The sequence below is a fragment of the Peromyscus leucopus genome, chromosome 12 (genome assembly GCF_004664715.2).
Source record: "Peromyscus leucopus breed LL Stock chromosome 12, UCI_PerLeu_2.1, whole genome shotgun sequence".
Lineage (NCBI taxonomy): Eukaryota > Metazoa > Chordata > Mammalia > Rodentia > Cricetidae > Peromyscus > Peromyscus leucopus.
In genome coordinates this window covers 2,323,476-2,343,660 of record NC_051073.1, presented here as the reverse complement: position 1 = coordinate 2,343,660, position 20,185 = coordinate 2,323,476, and the positions used below count along the sequence as shown (strand labels likewise).

The window sequence follows — 20,185 nt, the reverse complement described above, 5'->3', positions numbered from 1 at the left end:
TTTTTGAAGTATGATCTGATGATTCTCTGGATTTCCTCATTGTCTGTTGTTATGTCTCCCTTTTCATTTCTGATTTTGTGAATTTGGGTGCTCTCTCTTTGCCTTTTGGTTAATTTGGCTAGTGGTTTGTCTATTTTGTTGATTTTTTCAAAGAACCAACTCTTTGTTTCATTGATTTTTTGTATTGTTCTCTTGTTTTCTATTTCGTTGATTTCAGCCCTCAATTTGATTATTTCCTGGCGTCTATTTCTCCTGGGTGAGTTTGTTTCTTTTTGTTCTAGAGCTTTCAGTTGTGCTGTTAATTCATTGGTATGGGATTGCTCCATCTTCTTTATGTGTGCATTTAGAGCTATGAATTTTCCTCTTAGCACTGCTTTCATAGTGTCCCATAAGTTTGGGTATGTTGTACTTTCATTTTCAATGAATTCTAGGAACTCTTTAATTTCTGTTTTTATTTCTTCCTTGACCCATTGATGTTTCAGGTGGGCATTATTCAGTTTCCATGAGTTTGTGGGTTTTCTATAATTTTTGTTGTTATTGAGTTCTAACTTTAAGGCATGGTGGTCTGATAAGATACAGGAGGTTATTCCAATTTTTTTGTATCTGTTGAGATTTGTTTTGTGTCCAAGCATGTGGTCAATTTTTGAGAAGGTTCCATGGGGTGCTGAGAAGAAGGTATATTCTTTTGTGTTAGGATGGAATATTCTGTAGATATCTATTAGGTCCATTTGAGTCATAACATCTGTTAGGTCCTTTATTTCTTTGTTAAGTTTCAGTCTGGTAGATCTATCTTTTGGTGAGAGTGGTGTGTTAAAATCTCCCACTACTAATGTGTGGGGTTTGATGTGCGTTTTAAACTTTAGTAGTGTTTCTTTTATGAATGTGGGTGCTTTTGTATTTGGAGCATAAATGTTTAGAATCGAGACTTCATCTTGGTGGATTTTTCCCGTGATGAATATGTAATGTCCATCCTGGTCTCTTTTGATTGATTTTAGTTTGAAGTCTATTTTATTAGATATTAGGATAGCTACACCAGCTTGTTTCTTAGGTCCATTTGCTTGGAAAACCTTTTCCCAGCCTTTACTCGGAGGTAGTGTCTGTCTTTGGAGTTAAGGTGTGTTTCTTGTATGCAGCATATGGATGGGTCCTGTTTTCTTATCCATTCTGTTAGCCTGTGTCTTTTTATAGGTGAGTTGAGACCATTGATATTGATGGATATTAATGACCAGTGATTGTTAATTCCTGTTATTTTTTTGGTTGTGTTGTGTTGTCCTTCTATGGTGTATGTTGGTGTAGGATTATCTATTGCTTGATTTTTCATGGATGTGTTTAACTTCTTTGGGTTGAATTTTCCCTTCTAGTGCTTTCTGTAGGGCTGGGTTTGTGGACAGGTATTGATTAAATCTGGTTTTATCCTGGAATATTTTGTTTACTCCGCCTATGGTGATTGAGAGTTTTGCTGGGTATAATAGTCTGGGTTGGCATCCGTGGTCTCTTAGTGTCTGCATGAGGTTTGTCCATGATCTTCTAGCTTTCATAGTCTCTATTGAGTAGTCTGGTGTTATTCTGATGGGTTTGCCTTTATATGTTACTTGGTCCTTTTCCTTTGCAGCTCTTAATATTTTTTTCTTTATTCTGTGTGTTTAGTGTTTTGATTATTATGTGGTGAGGGGACTTTTTTTTTGGATCCAGCCTATTCGGTGTTCTGTAAGCTTCTTGTATCTTCATAGGTATTTCTTTCTTTAGGTTAGGAAAGTTTTCTTCTATGATTTTATTGAATATATTTTCTGTGCTTTTGAGTTGGTATTCTTCTCCTTCTTCTATCCCTATTATTCTTAGGTTTGGTCTTTTCATGGTGTCCCAAATTTCCTGGACGTTTTGTGTTAGGACTTTTTTTGTCTTTATTGTTTTCTTTGACTGACGAATCTATTTTCTCTATCGTGTCTTCAGTGTCAGAGATTCTCTGTTCCATCTCTTGCAATCGGTTGGTTATGCTTGTTTCTGTAGTTCCTGTTCGTTTTGTCAGGATTTCTATTTCCAGCATTCCCTCAGCATGTGTTTTCTTTATTGTCTCAAATTCATTTTTCAGATCTTGGAATGTTTCTTTCATCTGTTTAATTGCTTTTTCTTGGCTTGATTTGATTTCTTCCCATTTTTTGTTCGTTTTTTCTTCCATTTCTTTAAGGGAGTTTTTTATTTCCTCTTTAATGGAGTTTTTCATTTCCTCTTTAAGGGAAGTTTTTATTTCCTCTTTAAGGGAGTTTTTTATTTCCTCTTTAAGGAAAGTTTTTATTTCCTCTTTAAGGTAGTTTTTCAATTCCTCTTTAAGGAAAGTTTTTATTTCCTCATTGAGGGAATGTTTTATTTCTTCTTTAAGGGCCTCTATCATCTTCTTAATGTCATTTTTAGGGTTGATTTCTTCTGTTTCTTCTGTCATGGTATGTTTAGGTCTTGCAGGTGTAGAATCACTAGGTTCTGATGTTGCCATATAGGTCTTTATGTTGTTGCCTGTATTTTTGCACTGGCGCCTACTCATCTCTTCCTCTGTGAGGTGCAGGTGGTGTCTGTGTCTGAGAGTGCCTTTCTTGTTCTAATTTTTAGTCTTGGTTTAGTAGTGGTTCTTGGTTAAATTGGTGCTATTGGGCTATTTCTTCAGGGGCAGCTGATTTTGATCGGTGAATTATATACTTATGATTCTGGTGATCTGGTTTGGTGTCTGGGTAGCGCCTTCTTCTGTGTTCCCAGGTCACGTTTTGTTCATTTGTCAACTCCTCAGCTGATCTTGTCTCTTCAGACTTTAATCTGTAGGCATCTGAATCCTCTCCCAGATGGGTTTCAGCTGAGCAGGGTAGTCTCACCAACACCTCCAAGTTGTTGGGTTTCACAGGATCAGCAGCTGGGCCCTGGGTTGTCCTCAGACGGAGTGTTCAGATTCGTTCTGGTTCTGACCCACGGAGATAGCTTCTTCCCCAGATGTTGGGGTTAGGGGCGTCCCTGTTCCAAGCTGCGTCTGCTTGTCTCCGTCCCTGGGCCTGTTTACCTCTGCGGTCTGCCGCCGGGCCTGTATGTCCCTGTCAACTGCCGCTGGGTCTGTCTGCCTCTGGGGGCCGCCACCGGGCCTGAATGTCTCTGCCGGCTGCAACCGGGACTGAATGTCCCTGTCGGCCGCAGCCGGGACTGAATGTCCCTGTCGGCCGCTGCCGTCGGGCATGTCTACCTCAGTCGGCTGCCGCTGGGCCCGTCTACCTCCACAGGCCGCCGCCACAGGCCTACCTGTGTCTGCTTGTCTCCGCCGCCGGGCCTGTCTACCTCTGTGGATCACCGCTGGGCCTGAATGTCTCTGCCGGCTCCCGCCGGGCCTGAATGTCCCTGTCGGCTGCCTCCGCTGGGCCCGTCTACCTCAGCGGGCTGCTGCTGGGCCCGTCTACCTCTGTGGGCCGCGCTGGGCCTGAATGTCTCTGCCAGCTGCCGCCGGGCCTGAATGTCCCTGTCGGCCGCTGCCGCCGGGCCCGTTTACCTCCGCGGGCTGGGCCCGTCTACCTCTGTGGGCCGCCGCTGGGCCTGAATGTCTCTGCCGGCTGCCGCCGGGTCTGAATATCCCTGTCGGTTGCCGCCGCTGGGCCCGTCTACCTCCACGGGCCCCCGCCGCAGGCCTACCTGCGTCTGCTTGTCTCTGCCGCCGGGCCTGTTTACCTCTTAAAATTAATTTTTTAGTCAGGGTCTTGCTATATAGCCTAGACTTCCCTTGTCTTAAATTCTGTCTCAGCCTTTTGAGTGCTGGGATTACAAGTTCATCTATCATGCCTGACTATCTTTTTTGATCATCTTTGGCCAGTAGGGACCAGTTCTGCATGCTCGAGTCTGCTGTTTCTCCCCTACAAGGTGATAGTTTCTCTGTGTGACAAGCCTTTGTACATTTCATGTACAACTCTAGACTTAAGATGTCCTGGTTCTCTCTGGACCAGTGAACACTTGAGGTGTCCACTGTTACTCAGTCACATTAGGAATATGTAGCTTTTAAAATAAAATACATTAGGGAGCCATACTTCCACTTTAGATCAAAATCAGGACTGTGGACTTTATTTAATTTTAACTTACTTGTGTGTTTTCTTTTTTCCATCCCCTAGAACCCTATTCAGAAGGGCATCAACATTATTCACAATGTTTTCAAAGCAACACATTACCCACCAACACACACACACACACACACACACACACACACACACACACACACTTCTGAAACCATTCACATTTGTGTGTGTGGAGTTATTGCAATAGATGTCTGGCTGGAGTTGATTGAAATTTCTGTGCTAAGTCACCTGGAATGGCTTCTCCCATGGCATTACACCACCAATGTAATTCATACTTGGTCATTTTAAAATATTAGAGTGGATTTTCAGCAACAGCTTTTCAGGTTTTTTATACTTAACTCTGTGTTGTGGAATATTAGTTTAAGATGTGTTACATTTGTTTATGCTGTGGAATATTTGTTTAGGATGCAAAGATGTGTTACATTCTTTTGTGTTGCATTTGTTTAGCTCTGTAAAGCTATGTTACTTTGCCTGTCTAAAACGTAGATTGGGCCAGGTGGTGGTGGTGCATGCCTTTAATCCCAGTACTTGGGAGGCAGAGTCAGATGGATCTCTGTGAGTTCAAGACCAGCCTGGTCTACAGAGTGAGTTCCAGACTGTTACACAGAGAAACCTTGTCTTGAAAAATAAAATAAATAAATAAAATTTAAAACACCTGATTGGTAATAAAGAGCTGAATGGCCAATAGCTAGGCAGCAGAAAGGACAGGCAGGGCTGGCAGGCAGAGAGAATAAAGAGAAGAAATCTAGAGAAGAGGGAGGAGCGAGAAGAGGAGAGGAGGATGCCAGGGGCCAGCCACCCAGCCACACAGCCACACAGCCACACAGCCACCCAGCCACACAGCCACCCAGCCAGCCACAGAGTAAGAAGGGAAGAAAGACATATAGAATAAAGAAAGGTAAAAAGCTCAGAGGCAAAATGTAGAAGAGAAATGGGATAATTTAAGTTAGAAAAGCTGGCTAGAAACAAGCCAAGCTAAGTCTCGGCATTCATAAGTAAGACTAAGTCTCTGTATTTATTTGGGAGCTGGGTGGTGGTCCTCAAAGAGTCAAAAAACCAAAAACACCAATTACAACCCTGATTTATAATGATAATCAATAGTTCTGTGGCCCCAGATGTAGGTTCTGTAGCCAGCCCTTCTGCTCTGTCCTCTGCACATTGTTATCTTTTTTGGTGGTGTGTGTGAATGTGTGTGTTTTGAAACAGAATCTCACTAAATAGCCCAAGTGGCATAGATCTTGCTATCCAGCCCAGGTATGTCCTCAAACTCAAAATCCTCCTGCCTCTGCCTTCCAAGTGCTGAGATTGTGTTAGCTACCATACCTGGCAGGTTTTTTCTTTAAATATTAACCAACATACAGTTTGTACACTCAGTGTGTATATGTACACATGGACACAGTTGAATGTCTCTGTGTGTATATGTGCACATGGACATGGTTGAATGTCTCTGTGTGTATATGTGCAAATGACACAGTTGAATGTCTCTGTGTGTATATGTGCACATGGACACAGTTGAATGTCTCTGTGTGTATATGTGCACATGGACACAGTTGAATGTCTCTGTGTGTATATGTGCACATGGACACGGTTGAATGTCTCTGTGTGTATATGTGCACATGGACACGGTTGAATGTCTCTGTGTGTATATGTGACATACGTTGAATGTCTCTGTGTGTATATGTGCACATGGACACGGTTGAATGTCTCTGTGTGTATATGTGCACATGGGCACGGTTGAATGTCTCTGTGTGTATATGTGCACATGGACACGGTTGAATGTCTCTGTGTGTATATGTGCACATGGACACGGTTGAATGTCTCTGTGTGTATATGTACACATGGACACGGTTGAATGTCTCTGTGTGTATATGTGCACATGGACACGGTTGAATGTCTCTGTGTGTATATGTGCACATGGACACGGTTGAATGTCTCTGTGTGTATATGTGCACATGGACACGGTTGAATGTCTCTGTGTATATGTGCACATGGACACGGTTGAATGTCTCTGTGTATATGTGCACATGGACACGGTTGAATGTCTCTGTGTATATGTGCACATGGACACGGTTGAATGTCTCTGTGTATATGTGCACATGGACACGGTTGAATGTCTCTGTGTGTATATGTGCACATGGACACGGTTGAATGTCTCTGTGTGTATATGTGCACATGGACACGGTTGAATGTCTCTGTGTGTATATGTGCACATGGACACAGTTGAATATCTTTGTGTGTATATGTGCCCATGGACACAGTTGAATGTCTCTGTGTGTATATGTGCACATGGACACAGTTGAATATCTTTGTGTGTATATGTGCCCATGGACACAGTTGAATGTCTCTGTGTGTATATGTGCACATGGACACGGTTGAATGTCTCTGTGTGTATATGTGCACATGGACACGGTTGAATGTCTCTGTGTGTATATGTGCCACTCTGTATCCTTTAAGCTGTTGAATATCCACCCTGATTTCATGTCTTAGTGCTTGTCAGTAGTGAGGTGTAAGCACAGTTGTTGGAGTGTGTCTTTTGTAGTGGACTTCATTTCCTTTAGGCGTGTATCAGTGCTGTTGCTGGCCACACAGTTCTTCTATTTTTAGCCTTTTGAGGAACCTTCCTACTGCTTTCCATGGCTCAGCTAACTTACATTCCCACCATCAGTTCCTTTTTCTCCACATCCTTAGAAGCATTGTCCTGTGGTAACAGCCATTCTTACTGGGTGGGTGGAGTCCCAGGGCAGTGTGGACACACATTTTCTTGATGGCTAAAGTTATTCAACATTTTTTGTATCATTTGTGTTTCTTTTTTGAGGAGTCTATTCAAGTTATTCTATTTAATTATTTTAAATGTGTGTGTGTGTGTGTGTGTGTGTGTGCATGTGTTTATGCATACCACATGCACATAGGAGCCTAGATGAGAAGAGGGTTAGTTACAGGGCATTGTGAGCTGTCATGTGGGTGCTAGGAACCAAAGCCAGGTCCTCTGCAAGAGTAGTAAGCACTCTTAACTGCTGAGTCAGCTTACGAGCCTCATCCTACTATTATTTTTTAAAAAACACATTTTTCTGGGGGCTGGAGATCCGACTCAGTAGTTAGGAGCACATACTGCTCTTGCAGAGGACCCAGGTCCAGTTCTTAGCACCCATGTTGAGTGGTTCATAGCTGACTATAACTCCAACTTGAGAGAATCTGATGTCCTTTTCTGACCTCCTTGGGCACTATACTTATGATCACAAGCCCACACTCTCACACACAAATGTAAACACAATTATAAATAAAAAACAGGGCTGGGAGGTGCCTCAGAAGTTAAGAACACTTGCTGTTCTTCCAGAGGACCTTAGTTCAGGTCCCAGCACCCATGTCAGGAGGTTCATAACAGCCTGTAACTCCAGTTCCAACACCTCTTACTAGGTTCTATGGGCACTCACATAAATATACCCACCGTACACAGGCATGCTGTGGGATGTCTTTCTGTATGCTGTGAATATGTGTTGCTCCCATTGGCTAATAAATAGAGCTGCATTGGCCTATGGCAGGGCGGGATGGAGCCAAGCTGGAAAATCCAAGAGAGATAGGGAAAGGAGAAAAGAGAGTAAGAGTCGCCAGCCTGCCGTCCAAGGAGCATCATGTAATGGGACACAGGTAAAGCCACGGAACATGTGGTGATACATAGATTGATGGAAATGGGTTGAGTTAAGTTATAAGAACTAGCTAGCAAGAAGCTTGAGGCATAGGCCATACAGTTTGTAATTAATATTAAGCCTCTGAGTGGTTATTTTATAAGTGGCTGCGGGACAGCGGGTGGGAGAGATTCATCAGGACCACAGGGTGGGCAGGACCGGAGAAGCTTCTGGCTAACAGGCACATTCATAAACACACAATTCAAAAGTAAAATGAGTCTAAAGAATAAAATAAAAACAAAGATTTTTTTTTTTTGTTTTTCGAGACAGGGTTTCTCTGTGTAGCTTTGCGCCTTTCCTGGAACTCACTTGGTAGCCCAGGCTGGCCTCGAACTCACAAAGATCCACCTGCCTCTGCCTCCTGAGTGCTGGGATTAAAGGTGTGCGCCACCACCGCCGAGCAAAACAAAGATGTTTTAAGAGACTTGCATTCTTAAATGTTTTCTATATTTTATTTATTGTTTGTGTTTATGTGTATGTATGCATGTATGTGTGCAAGCATGCCACTGTGTACGTGTTGAGGTCAGAGGACAACTTGGGGGACTTGGTTTTCTCCTTTGACCATGTGGGTCCCAGGGTTCTAACTCAGGTTGTGAGGCTTTGCAACAAGCCCCTTTGCCATGCCAGCCCTATTCTTTTTTGAGACAGTCTTACATAGCCCAGGCTGGCCCTAAAGGGATGACTTTCAACTGCTCATCCCATCTGCACCATATCTGGTGCTGTAAGTGAAACTGTTAGTTTTGCATCTGTGAAGTTGGAAACTGTGGCGGGCTCATGCATACCCTGTGAATGCATCACCACTTGGCTACATCTCAAGTTAAGACTTTAAATAAATTTATGGGCCATTAAAATGTACTCTGAATATTACCATGCTTTGATTTCTAAGTTTAAAAACGTATTTTGAGTTAAAGTGTCGTTGTCAGATATACTGTTGTTTACTGTTACAAAATAACAATGAAGACAAGCGGTCTTAGGAAGAGAGATTTTCTAACCACAGTGCACAGTGGCCCAGCTGCTCACTGTCTCTGCTAACTGTGGGTCCTCTATCTGTGCATAACTGCCTGGAGAAACAGCTTGAAGACTCTCGGGCCTAAGGAACCGAGGTGCTGGACACATTGTTTCCACTCTCGGCCTAAGGAACCGCGGTGCTGGACACACTGTTTCCACTCACGGGCCTAAGGAACCGAGGTGCTGGACACACTGTTTCCACTCACGGGCCTAAGGAACCGAGGTGCTGGACACACTGTTTCCACTCTTGGGCCTAAGGAACCGAGGTGCTGGACACACTGTTTCCACTCACGGGCCTAAGGAACCGAGGTGCTGGACACACTGTTTCCACTCTTGGGCCTAAGGAACCGAGGTGCTGGACACACTGTTTCCACTCACGGGCCTAAGGAACCACCGGTGCTGGACACATTGTTTCCAGGAAATACCTTAAGCTTCTGCTGCAGCTGCCTCACTTCCCCCTGCAGAGTCTTGGTCGCTGTCTGAGCTGTCAACGTCTTCCGGTTTTCTTTGGCCAGTTGCCGACCAAAGGATCGATTGTTCAGCCTCAGCTGTTTTTCCAAGCTCTGAAAACAGTATATATTTCAACTACTCTGTAGCCAGCGTGGCATCTGAAACTTGACTGCAATGAAACGAGCTACATTTATGACAGGCGCAAAATTTCAACACAACTTTAGGCTTAGGGGACAAACAGAACAAAATGAAATGAAACTGGGCCACAAAGTCCCAGATCTCAGGTCTAGAGAATAAATGTCTTTCCAGCCAAATGCTCAAATGTTCCTTACAAACTCTGCACACTGATACTTAATATTCAAACACATTCTGAAGAGCCAGTAAGTACAACCAGAGTCAAACTTAATGTGGGGCCCAAATGTGTCATTCTGCTGTCTCTGCAGGTGGTGACCCTTGGCTCCTCTCCCTAGAGGGTCCAGCCTCAGTGCAGCCCATGATGGACAGGGATTCCTGGAGGACAGACATGAAGGTTGTAATGGGGCTTCATGCCACCCTCCACAGTGCTGGATTATAAGACAGGGGACAATAGGCACCAGCTAGGGGTAGGCCCCCCAGATGCACTAGCACCCCAGATGCTGACCTAGGTGTAGCAGAGTGACGGGCTACTCGGTGGTGTTGGTTCCACATCCATTCCACGGGAGACAACTGTCTTTGAAAGTAGAACTCCAGCAGAATGGTGTGAAAATGTGGGTGAAACAACCTAAAACTTATCCTAGAAAGCATCTGTCACCATCATGTACCGAAGAAATGAGCAGTACATTGACCCCATCTGTATTTATGTCCATGATGATCATGGAAAACAGGCAGGACTCTGTGTGATTAGTGCCTGCTTCCACACTGTCCCTTTTAGTGACATCCCTTGGCTTTTGACAACCAGGGTCTGTGGAGGAAAATCTGTCCATCCATCTCTTCAGTTACTTTAATTCCATTCCTCCCTCCCTCCCTCCCTCCCTCCCTCCCTCCCTCTCTCCCTCCTTCCCTTCCCTCTCTCCTCTCCTCTCTTTTCCCTTTCCTTTCTTCTTCCCCAAGAAACAATTTGAAATAACCAAAACTGTTTGAGGCAACACAAAAGCAAAAGAAGCTCAACAGACAGACAGACAGACAGACAGACAGACAGACAGACACCATACTCTGGCAAGGGAAGGCAGCCTTTCAGTAGGAGTTCATTTTAAAGGGCAATTCCCACAACACACAGTAGACCTCTGGTTCACAGGAGATGCCTTGTGTGGCCATCAGAACAGCTGCTTCCAGACACACATCTGGCTGGAGAGAACACTTCCAGACACACATCTGGCTGGAGAGAACACTTCCAGACACACATCTGGCTGGAGAGAACACTTCCAGACACACATCTGGCTGGAGAGAACACTCGCTCACTTAGGGGGCAGACATCCAGCTCTGAGCTCTGAGACTTGCGTGTTCCTTCCAGCCCTGCCCCCACTCCACACTGAACACAGTTACTCCCTGTGGTGAGCTGGATGTGAACCATGTGAGCCCATGGATGTGAACTATGCACCCTCTCTATCAATACTGGACTTCTGAGATACAAACCTGTATTTTTTTGTCATTTGCCTCCATTTTGGCTGTAAGAACAGTCAACCTGTGAGTCAGTTCTTCTCTTTCTGCAAGGTTTTTGTCTTCTGAAAGTTTCTGTAGAGCCTGCAAGGCATCTTTGGTCCTCAGCAACTCACTGTCGGTTTCTCGCAGTTTCCTTGACACGGTTCGCTCCTTCTCCTGGGATTTCCGAAGGAGCTGACGTAGGTTCTTCACCTCATTCTGGTGCCTAACTGTAATTTGAGGTAGATTGTTTTGTGAGTTCACATATTTCCCTATAGCTTTCAAGTGCCTAAGCTGAAGTTGTTTCAAAAATTGGTTTTCTATAAGAGTGGCTTCCAGCTTCCGATGTATGTCAGCTAGCTCATTCTTCAGCTCTTTAATCTTATGAAGCCTGGCTGACAATATTCGATGTGTCATGGCGTCTCTTCTTTTGGCAATTGTTTGAATTTGAGAGTTGAAAAATGAAGAATTCCAGATGTGCTTTTTCTCAGCCTGGATGTCCTTCTGGCCTGTGTGAGCAGACAATGCAGATGGTTAGCAGCAGTGCACAGAGGTGCACAGATGTGCACAAGTGTGGCGATCCCCCAAACATCCATAAAAGCCGTGGAACTAGGAGGCGAAAGAAGGCTCGCTGACTCTGCCTGCTGCTGGCTTTTCACATACTCGAGTCTCACTGACAATTCTTCAGCCAGTTGCATCTATTTTGTATATGGAGGTTTATTTTAAGTCATCCAAGCTTATATAGCCATGATGCGACAGAATGGATTGAAAACAACATCTTGGAGTCTAAAGCCTATGTTTAGTTATCTGCTATAAGTTTTTCAAAAATCCTGGCAGGTGTGGAGGCACATCCTGTATCCCAGCACTGGGGAAGTAGAGGCAGAAGGATCAGGATAGCCTGAGCTAAGAGATGTCATTTCAAACAGAATACAAATTCTATTAGAAACCACTGTGCTGGACATTTTTTGAGAGGTGGGAACCTCAGTGAAGAAAATGTCTCTACAAGATCAGGTGTAGGCAGGCCTGGGGCGCATTTTCTTAATTTGTGATTGATGGGGTTGGTCCAGCCCATCGTGGGGGGTGCCATCTCTAGACTGGTGGTCCTGGGTTCTATAAGAAAGCAGGCTGAACAAGCCAGTAAACAGCTTTCCTCCATGGCTTCTGCATCAGCCCCTGCCTCCAGGTTCCTGCCCTGTTTGAGTTCCTGTCCTGACTTCCTTCAGTGATGAACAATGATGTGGAAGTGTAAGCCAAGTAAACCCTTTCCTCCCTGACTTGTCTTTTGGTGAGGATGTTTCACCAGAGCAATGAAAACTAGTTTAGTGTGACATAGACCAGCTATTTAAGTCACCACAGTTCTCCCAGTGGGCTCTGAGATGGCTCCCTTCAGTCACACATTTTTATTTTTATTTTATGTGTCAATGCTTTGCCTGCACTCATGCATGTGCACCCATATGTACCTGTTAGATTCCTGGAACTGGGATTATAGATGGCTGTGAGCCACCGTGAAGTCCTGAGAATCAAACCCAGGTTTTCCGTAAGAACAACAAGTGCTCTTAACTGCCAAGTCACTTCTCCAGCCCCCAGTTGAACATTTTTGTTCTTCCTCTTGAGTCAGTTCTGGCTCCAGAGGCTGGGTGTTCACAGACTTGTACATTGCAGATGTACATGGGGGACCTGCCTAACCTTGATGTCATTTGCTAAGATCGTCTCTTTGAAGTGCTCCAGACTCCAACAGCATCTCAGCATGAAACAAACAAGTGGGTTTTTCATGTTCTATATGGGGCTCTGGTACTGCATGAGATCCATTCTTGTCCTTCTAGAAAGGGGAGTTTTAGCTTTTTGAGAACCTAGGGAAAGCCATGGGTATTTTCCTCTGGAAAAGCCCAGAATACATATAGACCCCCAAATGCATAAGATATCTTGTGGTTCACAGACACATCCATCTTAGGAGAATGGGTAGATAAAGACCTGAAGAGTCTACAGATTCTGAAGTGGCACAGAGCATCCTGGACACACTTGGTAGCAGCGGGTTGGGAAAGGCAGAGGTAGAGGAGCCCCTCAGACAGCAGGCTCTCCATCAGCTCCTCCTCAGCTGCCTGCCTAAGGAGTACAGACCAGTGCCCATTGCTTAAAATAGGCAAAAGTGATTTCAGTCTGGGCAGTGGGAAAGGAGGAGGAGATGGGAGGTGGTACAAAGCTAAATCTACCTTGGACGGGAGTTGATGTAATTAGTACTTTCAAAGTCTACAACTTTAATTCCAGCACTCTGGAGGCAGAGGCAGGTGGATCTCTATGAGTTCAAGGCCAGCCTGGTCTACAGAGTGAATTCCAGGACAGCCAGAGCTACACAGTAAGGTCTTGTCTCTAAAAATAAAACAAAAGGCCACAAGAAAATGTGTCACTAACAGCCCTTTGGGTGGTGTTGGTTTTCAAGATTGTCAACATCCTCACCAGACTTGGGATACTGTCTTCTTGGGGTGTCGAGACAAGACAATGACATTTCATTGGCAGTTCAAACTTTCTTTCTTTCTGTCTTTTATTTATTTATTAATTTTTAAATTTTTTTTCTGGTTTTTCTTTCCTTCTTATCCCCCACTCCCCCCAGACAGGGTTTCTCTGTGTAGCTTTGCGCCTTTCCTGGAACTCACTCTGTAGCCCAGGCTGGCCTCGAACTCACAGAGATCGCCTGGCTCTTCCTCCTGAGTGCTGGGATTAAAGGTGTGCGCCACCACCGCCTGGCCATTTTTCTGGTTTTTCATGACATGGTTTCTCTGTGTAGTTTTGATGCCTGTCCTGGATCTCACTCTGTAGACCAGGCTGGCCTTGAACTCACAGAGATCGTCCTGGCTCTTCCTCCTGAGAGCTGGGATTAAAGGCGTGCGCTACCACCACTTTGATTCTTTAGCTAAGACAGAAGGCTAAAAGCCATTACTGAGTATTGTGATGAGGCTGCCTATTAACTAATACCAGAACTGTCCCTACTAGCAGGCTTGGAGGGTCATCTCTGACAGGACAAGGCTACAGCTTCTTGTTACTGTATAACTATCCTTAATTATCTATTTCCCAGTTCTGTTTATAAAAGCTCACCTGCTGTGGTGGTTTGAAAGAAAATGGCCCCCAAAGGGAGAGGCCCTATTAGGAGGCGTGGCCTTATGTGAGGAAGTGTGTCACTGTGGGGCGGGCTTTGAGGTCTCTTTTGCTCAAGCTTCCCTCAGTGTGACAGTCGACTTCCTGTTGCCTGCAAGCCAAAATGCAGCACTCTCAGCTCCAGCACCACGTCTGCTTGCCCACCGCCATGCTCCCCGTCATGATGATCTTGGGCTGAACCTCCAACTGTAATCCAGCCACCCCATTAAATGTTTCCCTTGTAAGAGCTGCTGTGGTCACGGTATCTCTTCACAGCAGTAGCAACATACACCTGTGACAATTGTGGACCACTCCAAGATACCGTCATTAAACAAAGACACCACTGTGACCAGGGCTGCAGCCTGGCAGGAACGTATGACTTCTTACCTTTATGCTGGGGGATTTTAGAAATATACTTTCTCTTCTCCTGCTCTTTCCCCAGAAGCCGCTCTGACTGATATCTGTTGGTTGCTTCAGAGCACTCGGAAAGAAAGTCTTCAGAATAGTCATAGTGGGAAGCCAGGCTTCTGTAGGAACACTGAGACCTGCTGTAATCTACGCTCCCATTGGAAGCCCTGCTGTTCCTTGACAGGTTGCCAGCGTCTGGGCTACTCTTGCCTTCTGCAGACTTCCTGTTGCTTCCTAGTGCCAGCCTGGGGAAATGCTCGTTTGTGTGTGCCTTTGTTGTATCAGCCAGAGACATAGTCCACAACCTAGCAGGAGAAAAGCATGCTTCAGCTTATGGACACTGTGTTAAAGTGGGCCCGTGCTTTAGTGTACTTTCTTACTACAATGAATAATTAAGATTGTGAAATGTACTGCTTTTTTGAGACAAGATTTCATTGTGCAGTCCTGCTTGGCCTGAAGCTTACTATGTAGAACAAGTCGGCCTCAAAGTCATAGAGATCTGCCTTTCTTTGCCTCCCAAGTGCTGGGATTAAAGGCTGTGCCACCATCTGCAGCTCAGAATGGTACATTATTATTATTTTTTTTAGATTTTTCGAGACAGGGTTTCTCTGTGTAGTTTTAGTGCCTGTCCTGAAACTTTCCTGTAGACCAGGCTGGCCTCGAACTCACAGAGATCCTCCTGGCTCTGCCTCCTGAGTGCTGAGATTAAAGGCGTGTGCCACCACTGCCTGGCCTAGAATAATACATTATTAAAAAGCATTTTCAGGAACAGTCTCAATTAGGTCTTATATTATTTATACATAAAATATAGGACCTTGGGGTCAAACTTTGATAATCTTTATAGGCAATATAAAACTATATCTGATAACAACACCGGCAACTTTTCTGGTTTATTTTTATGTATATGAGTGTTTGCCTGTGTGTGTCTGTGCACCACATGTATGCAGTGCCTGTGGAGGCCAGAAGAGGGTGTCAGATTCCCTGGAACTGGAGTTTCACATGTTTATGGTCTGCTGTGTGGGTGCTGGGAACACAACCCAGGCCTTCTGCAAGAGCAGCAAATGCTTTTAACTGCTGAGCCATTTTTAAATGGCAGCTTCTTTTAAAGGAGTATCCCAGGATGGCCACAATTTATGTTTAAAAAAAGAGAAGGAAAACAAAAGCAATGAATGAGCAAGGTTTCCCCTTGTTCATTTGCTCTTTCTTCTAAAGGGATCTAGAATCCAGCCCAGCATTATTAATATATATATATTTTAAATTTATGTATTTATGAGGTTGAAATGCACACATGTGGAGGTCAGAGGACAGCTTGCCAGAACTAGTTCATCTGGGCATCTTCATGCTGTCAGGCTTGGTGGCAAGCTTCTTTATCTACTGAACCTGCCTGCTGTGGGATGGCCTTTCTGTGCACTGTGAATATGTGTTGCTACCACTGGTTAATAAAGAAGCTGCTCTGGCCTATGGCAAGACAGGTTTCCAGTGGAAAATCCAAGCAAAGATATAGGGAGAAGAAGGCGGAGTCAGAGGAGACGCTGAGCACTGCCGGGGGAGCAAGATGTAATGGAATACAGGTAACGCCACAAAGCCACATGGCAAAACATAGATTAATAGAAATGGGTTAAATTAAGTTGTAAGAGTTAGTTAATGATAAGCCTGAGCCATAGACCAAACAGTTTGTAATTAATATTAAGCCTCTGAGTGATTATTTTATAAGCTGCTGCAGGACTGGGTGGGACCGAGAAACTTCTGTCTACACCCGCTATCTTCTGACCAGGCTGGCCCCAAACTCTAGTCCTTCTGCCTCAGCTTTCCCAGCACTAGGATGATAGGCATGGGCTGTAAGCATGGGCCGTAAGCATGGGCCATAGGCATGGGCCATAGGCATGGGCCATAGGCATGGGCCGTAAGCAGCTAGGTCTGTATGGTTTGTTAAGAGCTGTTCAGTGGCCTCAGAGGTGGACGCAATGTCATTCAAGGAAGACACTTTCAGATTCTCTCGGTGTGAGCTATTTGAACTGAGAATTTGAAGTGGATAGAATAGGAAGTCACACACAAGAAGAGCCCCCAACGCATACACTCAGCACAATTAACTTGAGTCGGAACGCCGAGGCTCAACACTTCATGAGGCTCTATATTAGGAAGGATCAGGCTACTGGAAGCTCTTGCATAGTAGCCTACCTCATCAGTAGAATGAAACAAACCAATCCATCGCAGGCAACTTTAAAAGCATGGCTTTTTCATTCAGTTCTCAATTCTGTTTTATCAAGGAAGCAAAAGAGACATTATTAGCTTGTGTGAGGCCTTTGCGTCAGGAATGCAACCCTGCGGGGAGCTGTGTCCCCGGGTTGGCTTCTGCCCTTTGCTGCACACGTTTAATGCTTTCAGCCTTCTCCGTGGTTGATGGAACGTACTATGCAATTCATATTTTCCCACTAAGAACCTTAGCCATATGACCTGACTAGTAATACCGGCATTTTGTTTAACTGTCGTTTTTATGATGTGCAGACCGTGCATGCATCAACAATCCTCACTGTACAGAGGAGGAGGCTCTGATGGGTCAGAGGGGAGGGGACCATCCAAGCTTTGCAGCTCAGGCCTGGGTCCTTTTCTGGCTTCACAGTGTGGACAACTAGTAGAACTTCACACCATCCAGCACAAAAAAATTCTCTTTTCAGAGTTCTTTTCTGGGTAGCAGTGGGCAGCATTCCAGGCAAAGGTCCTGCTTTGTGAACTGTTGCCTCTGGATTAAGAATCCCAGATGTTGGGGCTGGAGAGATGGCCAAGAGGTTTTAAGCAAGGACCAGGGTTCAATTCCTAGCACCCACATGGCAGCTTCCAACAGTCTGTAACTCCAGTTCCAGGGGATCCGGCACCCTCTTCTGGCCTCCATGGGCACCAGGCATGCATGTGGCGCACAGACACACGTGCAGACAAAGCACCCACGCACATGGAAAACAATGAATCCCAGATGTTGTGCAGGACACCCTAAAGGACGAAAGGAACTCTGTGGTGCTGTAGAATATTTAACTAGGCAAAGATGTGTTACATCTGTTTGTGCTGCAGAATATTACTTTAACTGTAAAAAGGGGTGTTACTTCTGTTTATGTCACATTTGTTCAACTATGAAAAGGTGTGTTGCATTGGTCAAGAGCGTGTGTGTGTGTGTGTGTGTGTGTGTGTGTGTGCGTGCGCGTGTGTGCACGCGCGTGTGTGCACATGCGCACGCTCACATGTGAGCACAGGCATGGAGGTGGAAGATACTTGTGTGGAGATGCTTTTCCTCCCCCCTTACATGGTTCTTAGGGCAGAGCTCAGTTTTCTAGGTTTGTGTGGGAAGCACTTTCACCTATTCAACCATCATACCTTTTTTTTTTTTTTTTTTTTTTTTTTTTTAAGACAGGTCATGTGTAGCCCAGGCTGGCCTTCAACTATGTAGCTGAGGGTGACCTTGAACTCTGGAACCCCTTGCCCCTGTCTCCCGGTGCTGAGATTACAGGTTAGCCCCAGTATGCCTGGTTGAAGGGCTTTTCACTGCACTCAGCCCAGCAAGTCTCGTGATGGCTGGGAGTGTTGGTGCAGCACAGGACATGGGTACCGAAGGAGACCTGGAGCTGCACCTGGCTGTCTGCACAATGTGACAAACGCCAGCAATTCCACAGTGAGATGGTGTCTGCCCCACGCCAAGCATCCATCCTGGAGGAGGGACTCTGGGCTGCTGGCGCGTCAAGTGAAAGGTCCCCACCACCATTTCATCAGGAGGAACCACTGCAAGGTGCCCCCTGCACTGCGAAGTCTGAAGACAGAAACCCTGACTTGTCCCCGTGTGACTTCAGACCCGGCCCTCTGCTGCCATAACCAACGCTTGACAGCCGTGAACGGTGCTGCTGGGCCTGAGTCTACCTGCCCTGTGCCAGGCACAAGTCGGGCCTTCGCACACATCAGCTCACCTGTTCAGGAGGCCGTCCTGTGAGGTGGTAGTTGTCCACTCTGCTCTACAGGTGGAGTGAGGGCTCAGAGAGGATAGATAACTTGTCTAAAGTCACAGAGTTTGTGAAGGGAACAGCTGAGTGTGAACCAGGTCTGTTTGCTTTAGAGTTCTCTTCACTATAACATTGCTTGACCCCAAACACACATAATTTTTAAATATACAAAAAGGCCAACTTCTTTGATTCATCAAAACTACATATTTTATGAAAAAAGGCATTTCCAAGTGTTTGGGATGCAATTCAAAAATTGTATGAGGCCAGGTGGTGGTGGTGAACACCTTTAATCCCAGCACTTGGGAGGCAGAGCAGGAGGATCTCTGTGAGTTTGAGGCCAGCCTGGTCTACAGAGCGAGATCCAGGACAGGTTCCAAAAGCTACAGAGAGAAACACTGTTTCAAAAAACCAAAAAAAAGTGTTTGGCTGGTGTGGTGGCACAGGCCTTTAAACTCAACACTTGGGAGGCAGAAACAGGCAGATCTCTGAGTTGAGGCCAGCCTGGTTCACATGGCCAATTCCAGGCTAGCCAAGGCTATATAATGAAAATTTATCTCAAATATTTATGAATGTAGTGTAAGTGTATGTGGTGCCTGCATGTGGTGTGTGTAGTGTTAGTGAGTACATATGTATGTGTGGTGTATGCCAATGTGGTATGTGTAGTGTTTGTGAGTGTAGTGTGTGTAGGATGTATGCATGTGTGAGGAATGTAAGTGCACATGTGTGGACGTTAAGGTGGATGTAGGTGGCCTGCTCTATCACTCACTGCCTTATTCTTTTTAAACAGGTTCTCTCACTGAACCTGGAGGTAGGCTAGTGGCCAGCAAGGTCTTCCACCTTCCAAGAATCTGGGAGGACAAGGGTGTGCTAAGATACTGTGCTGAGGAAACATTCACTCTTAATGGCTGCATAACCAATTGTTCCAGCATTCCAGCCCCCTTTTCCCCTTGAGACAAGGTTTCTCTATTTTGCCCAAGCTGTTCTGGACTGTATGTGTATTCCAGCCTGGCCTTGAACTTACAGTGATCTGTCTGCCTCTGCCTTTTGAGTGCTGGAATTAAAGGTGTGAGCTGCCATGCCTGGTACCATGTTTTCAAAGTAGATTTCCCACAGAATTTTCACTTTTGTTAGAACTCAGCTGTTCACATGTAGATGTTTATGGGCTTCTCTTTCCCACTGGCCACTGCTCTACTGACCAGCACATATCCATAGTACGAGCTGCAGCTTCATCTTGAAGTGAGACACATTAATACTCCAACTCTATCTTTTTTTTTTTTTTTTTTCGTTTTTTTGAGACAGGGTTTCTCTGTGTAGTTTTGGTGCCTGTCCTGGATCTCCATCTGTAGACCAGGTTGGCCTCAAACTCACAGAAATCCACCTATCTCTGATTCCTGAGTGCTGGGATTAAAGATGTGTGCCACCAGTGCCTGGCTTCCATATGAATTTCTAAATTGGTTTGTCAATGTCTGGAAATGGTCTGATAGACTAGAGATTATGTATAATCTGGATGACAGAATAGAGATTATGTATTGCTGTGGGATGTTCTGTATGGCAAATGTGTTGCTCTGATTGGTCAATAAATAAAACACTGATTGGCCAGTGGCTAGGCAGGAAGTATAGGCGGGACTAACAGAGAGGAGAAAAGAAAGAACAGGAAGATGGGAGGAGTCACTGCCAGCCGCCACCATGACAAGCAGCATGTGAAGACGCCAGTAAGCCACGAGCCACGTGGCAAGGTATAGATTTATGGAAATGGATTAATTTAAGCTATAAGAACAGTTAGCAAGAAGCCTGCCACGGCCATACAGTTTGTAAGCAA

At 45.1% G+C, this 20,185-nt stretch overlaps 1 protein-coding gene across 1 annotated transcript in view; it reads right to left on the bottom strand.

The window, feature by feature from the left end:
- The window catches only part of Lca5l (lebercilin LCA5 like), a 43,123-nt gene that overhangs the window by 10,688 nt on the left and 12,250 nt on the right, over positions 1–20,185 (bottom strand). The window contains 3 exon segments of the mRNA XM_037209610.1: positions 9,208–9,345; positions 10,844–11,358; positions 14,366–14,691. Coding sequence (XP_037065505.1) covers positions 9,208–9,345; positions 10,844–11,358; positions 14,366–14,691 — 979 coding nt within the window.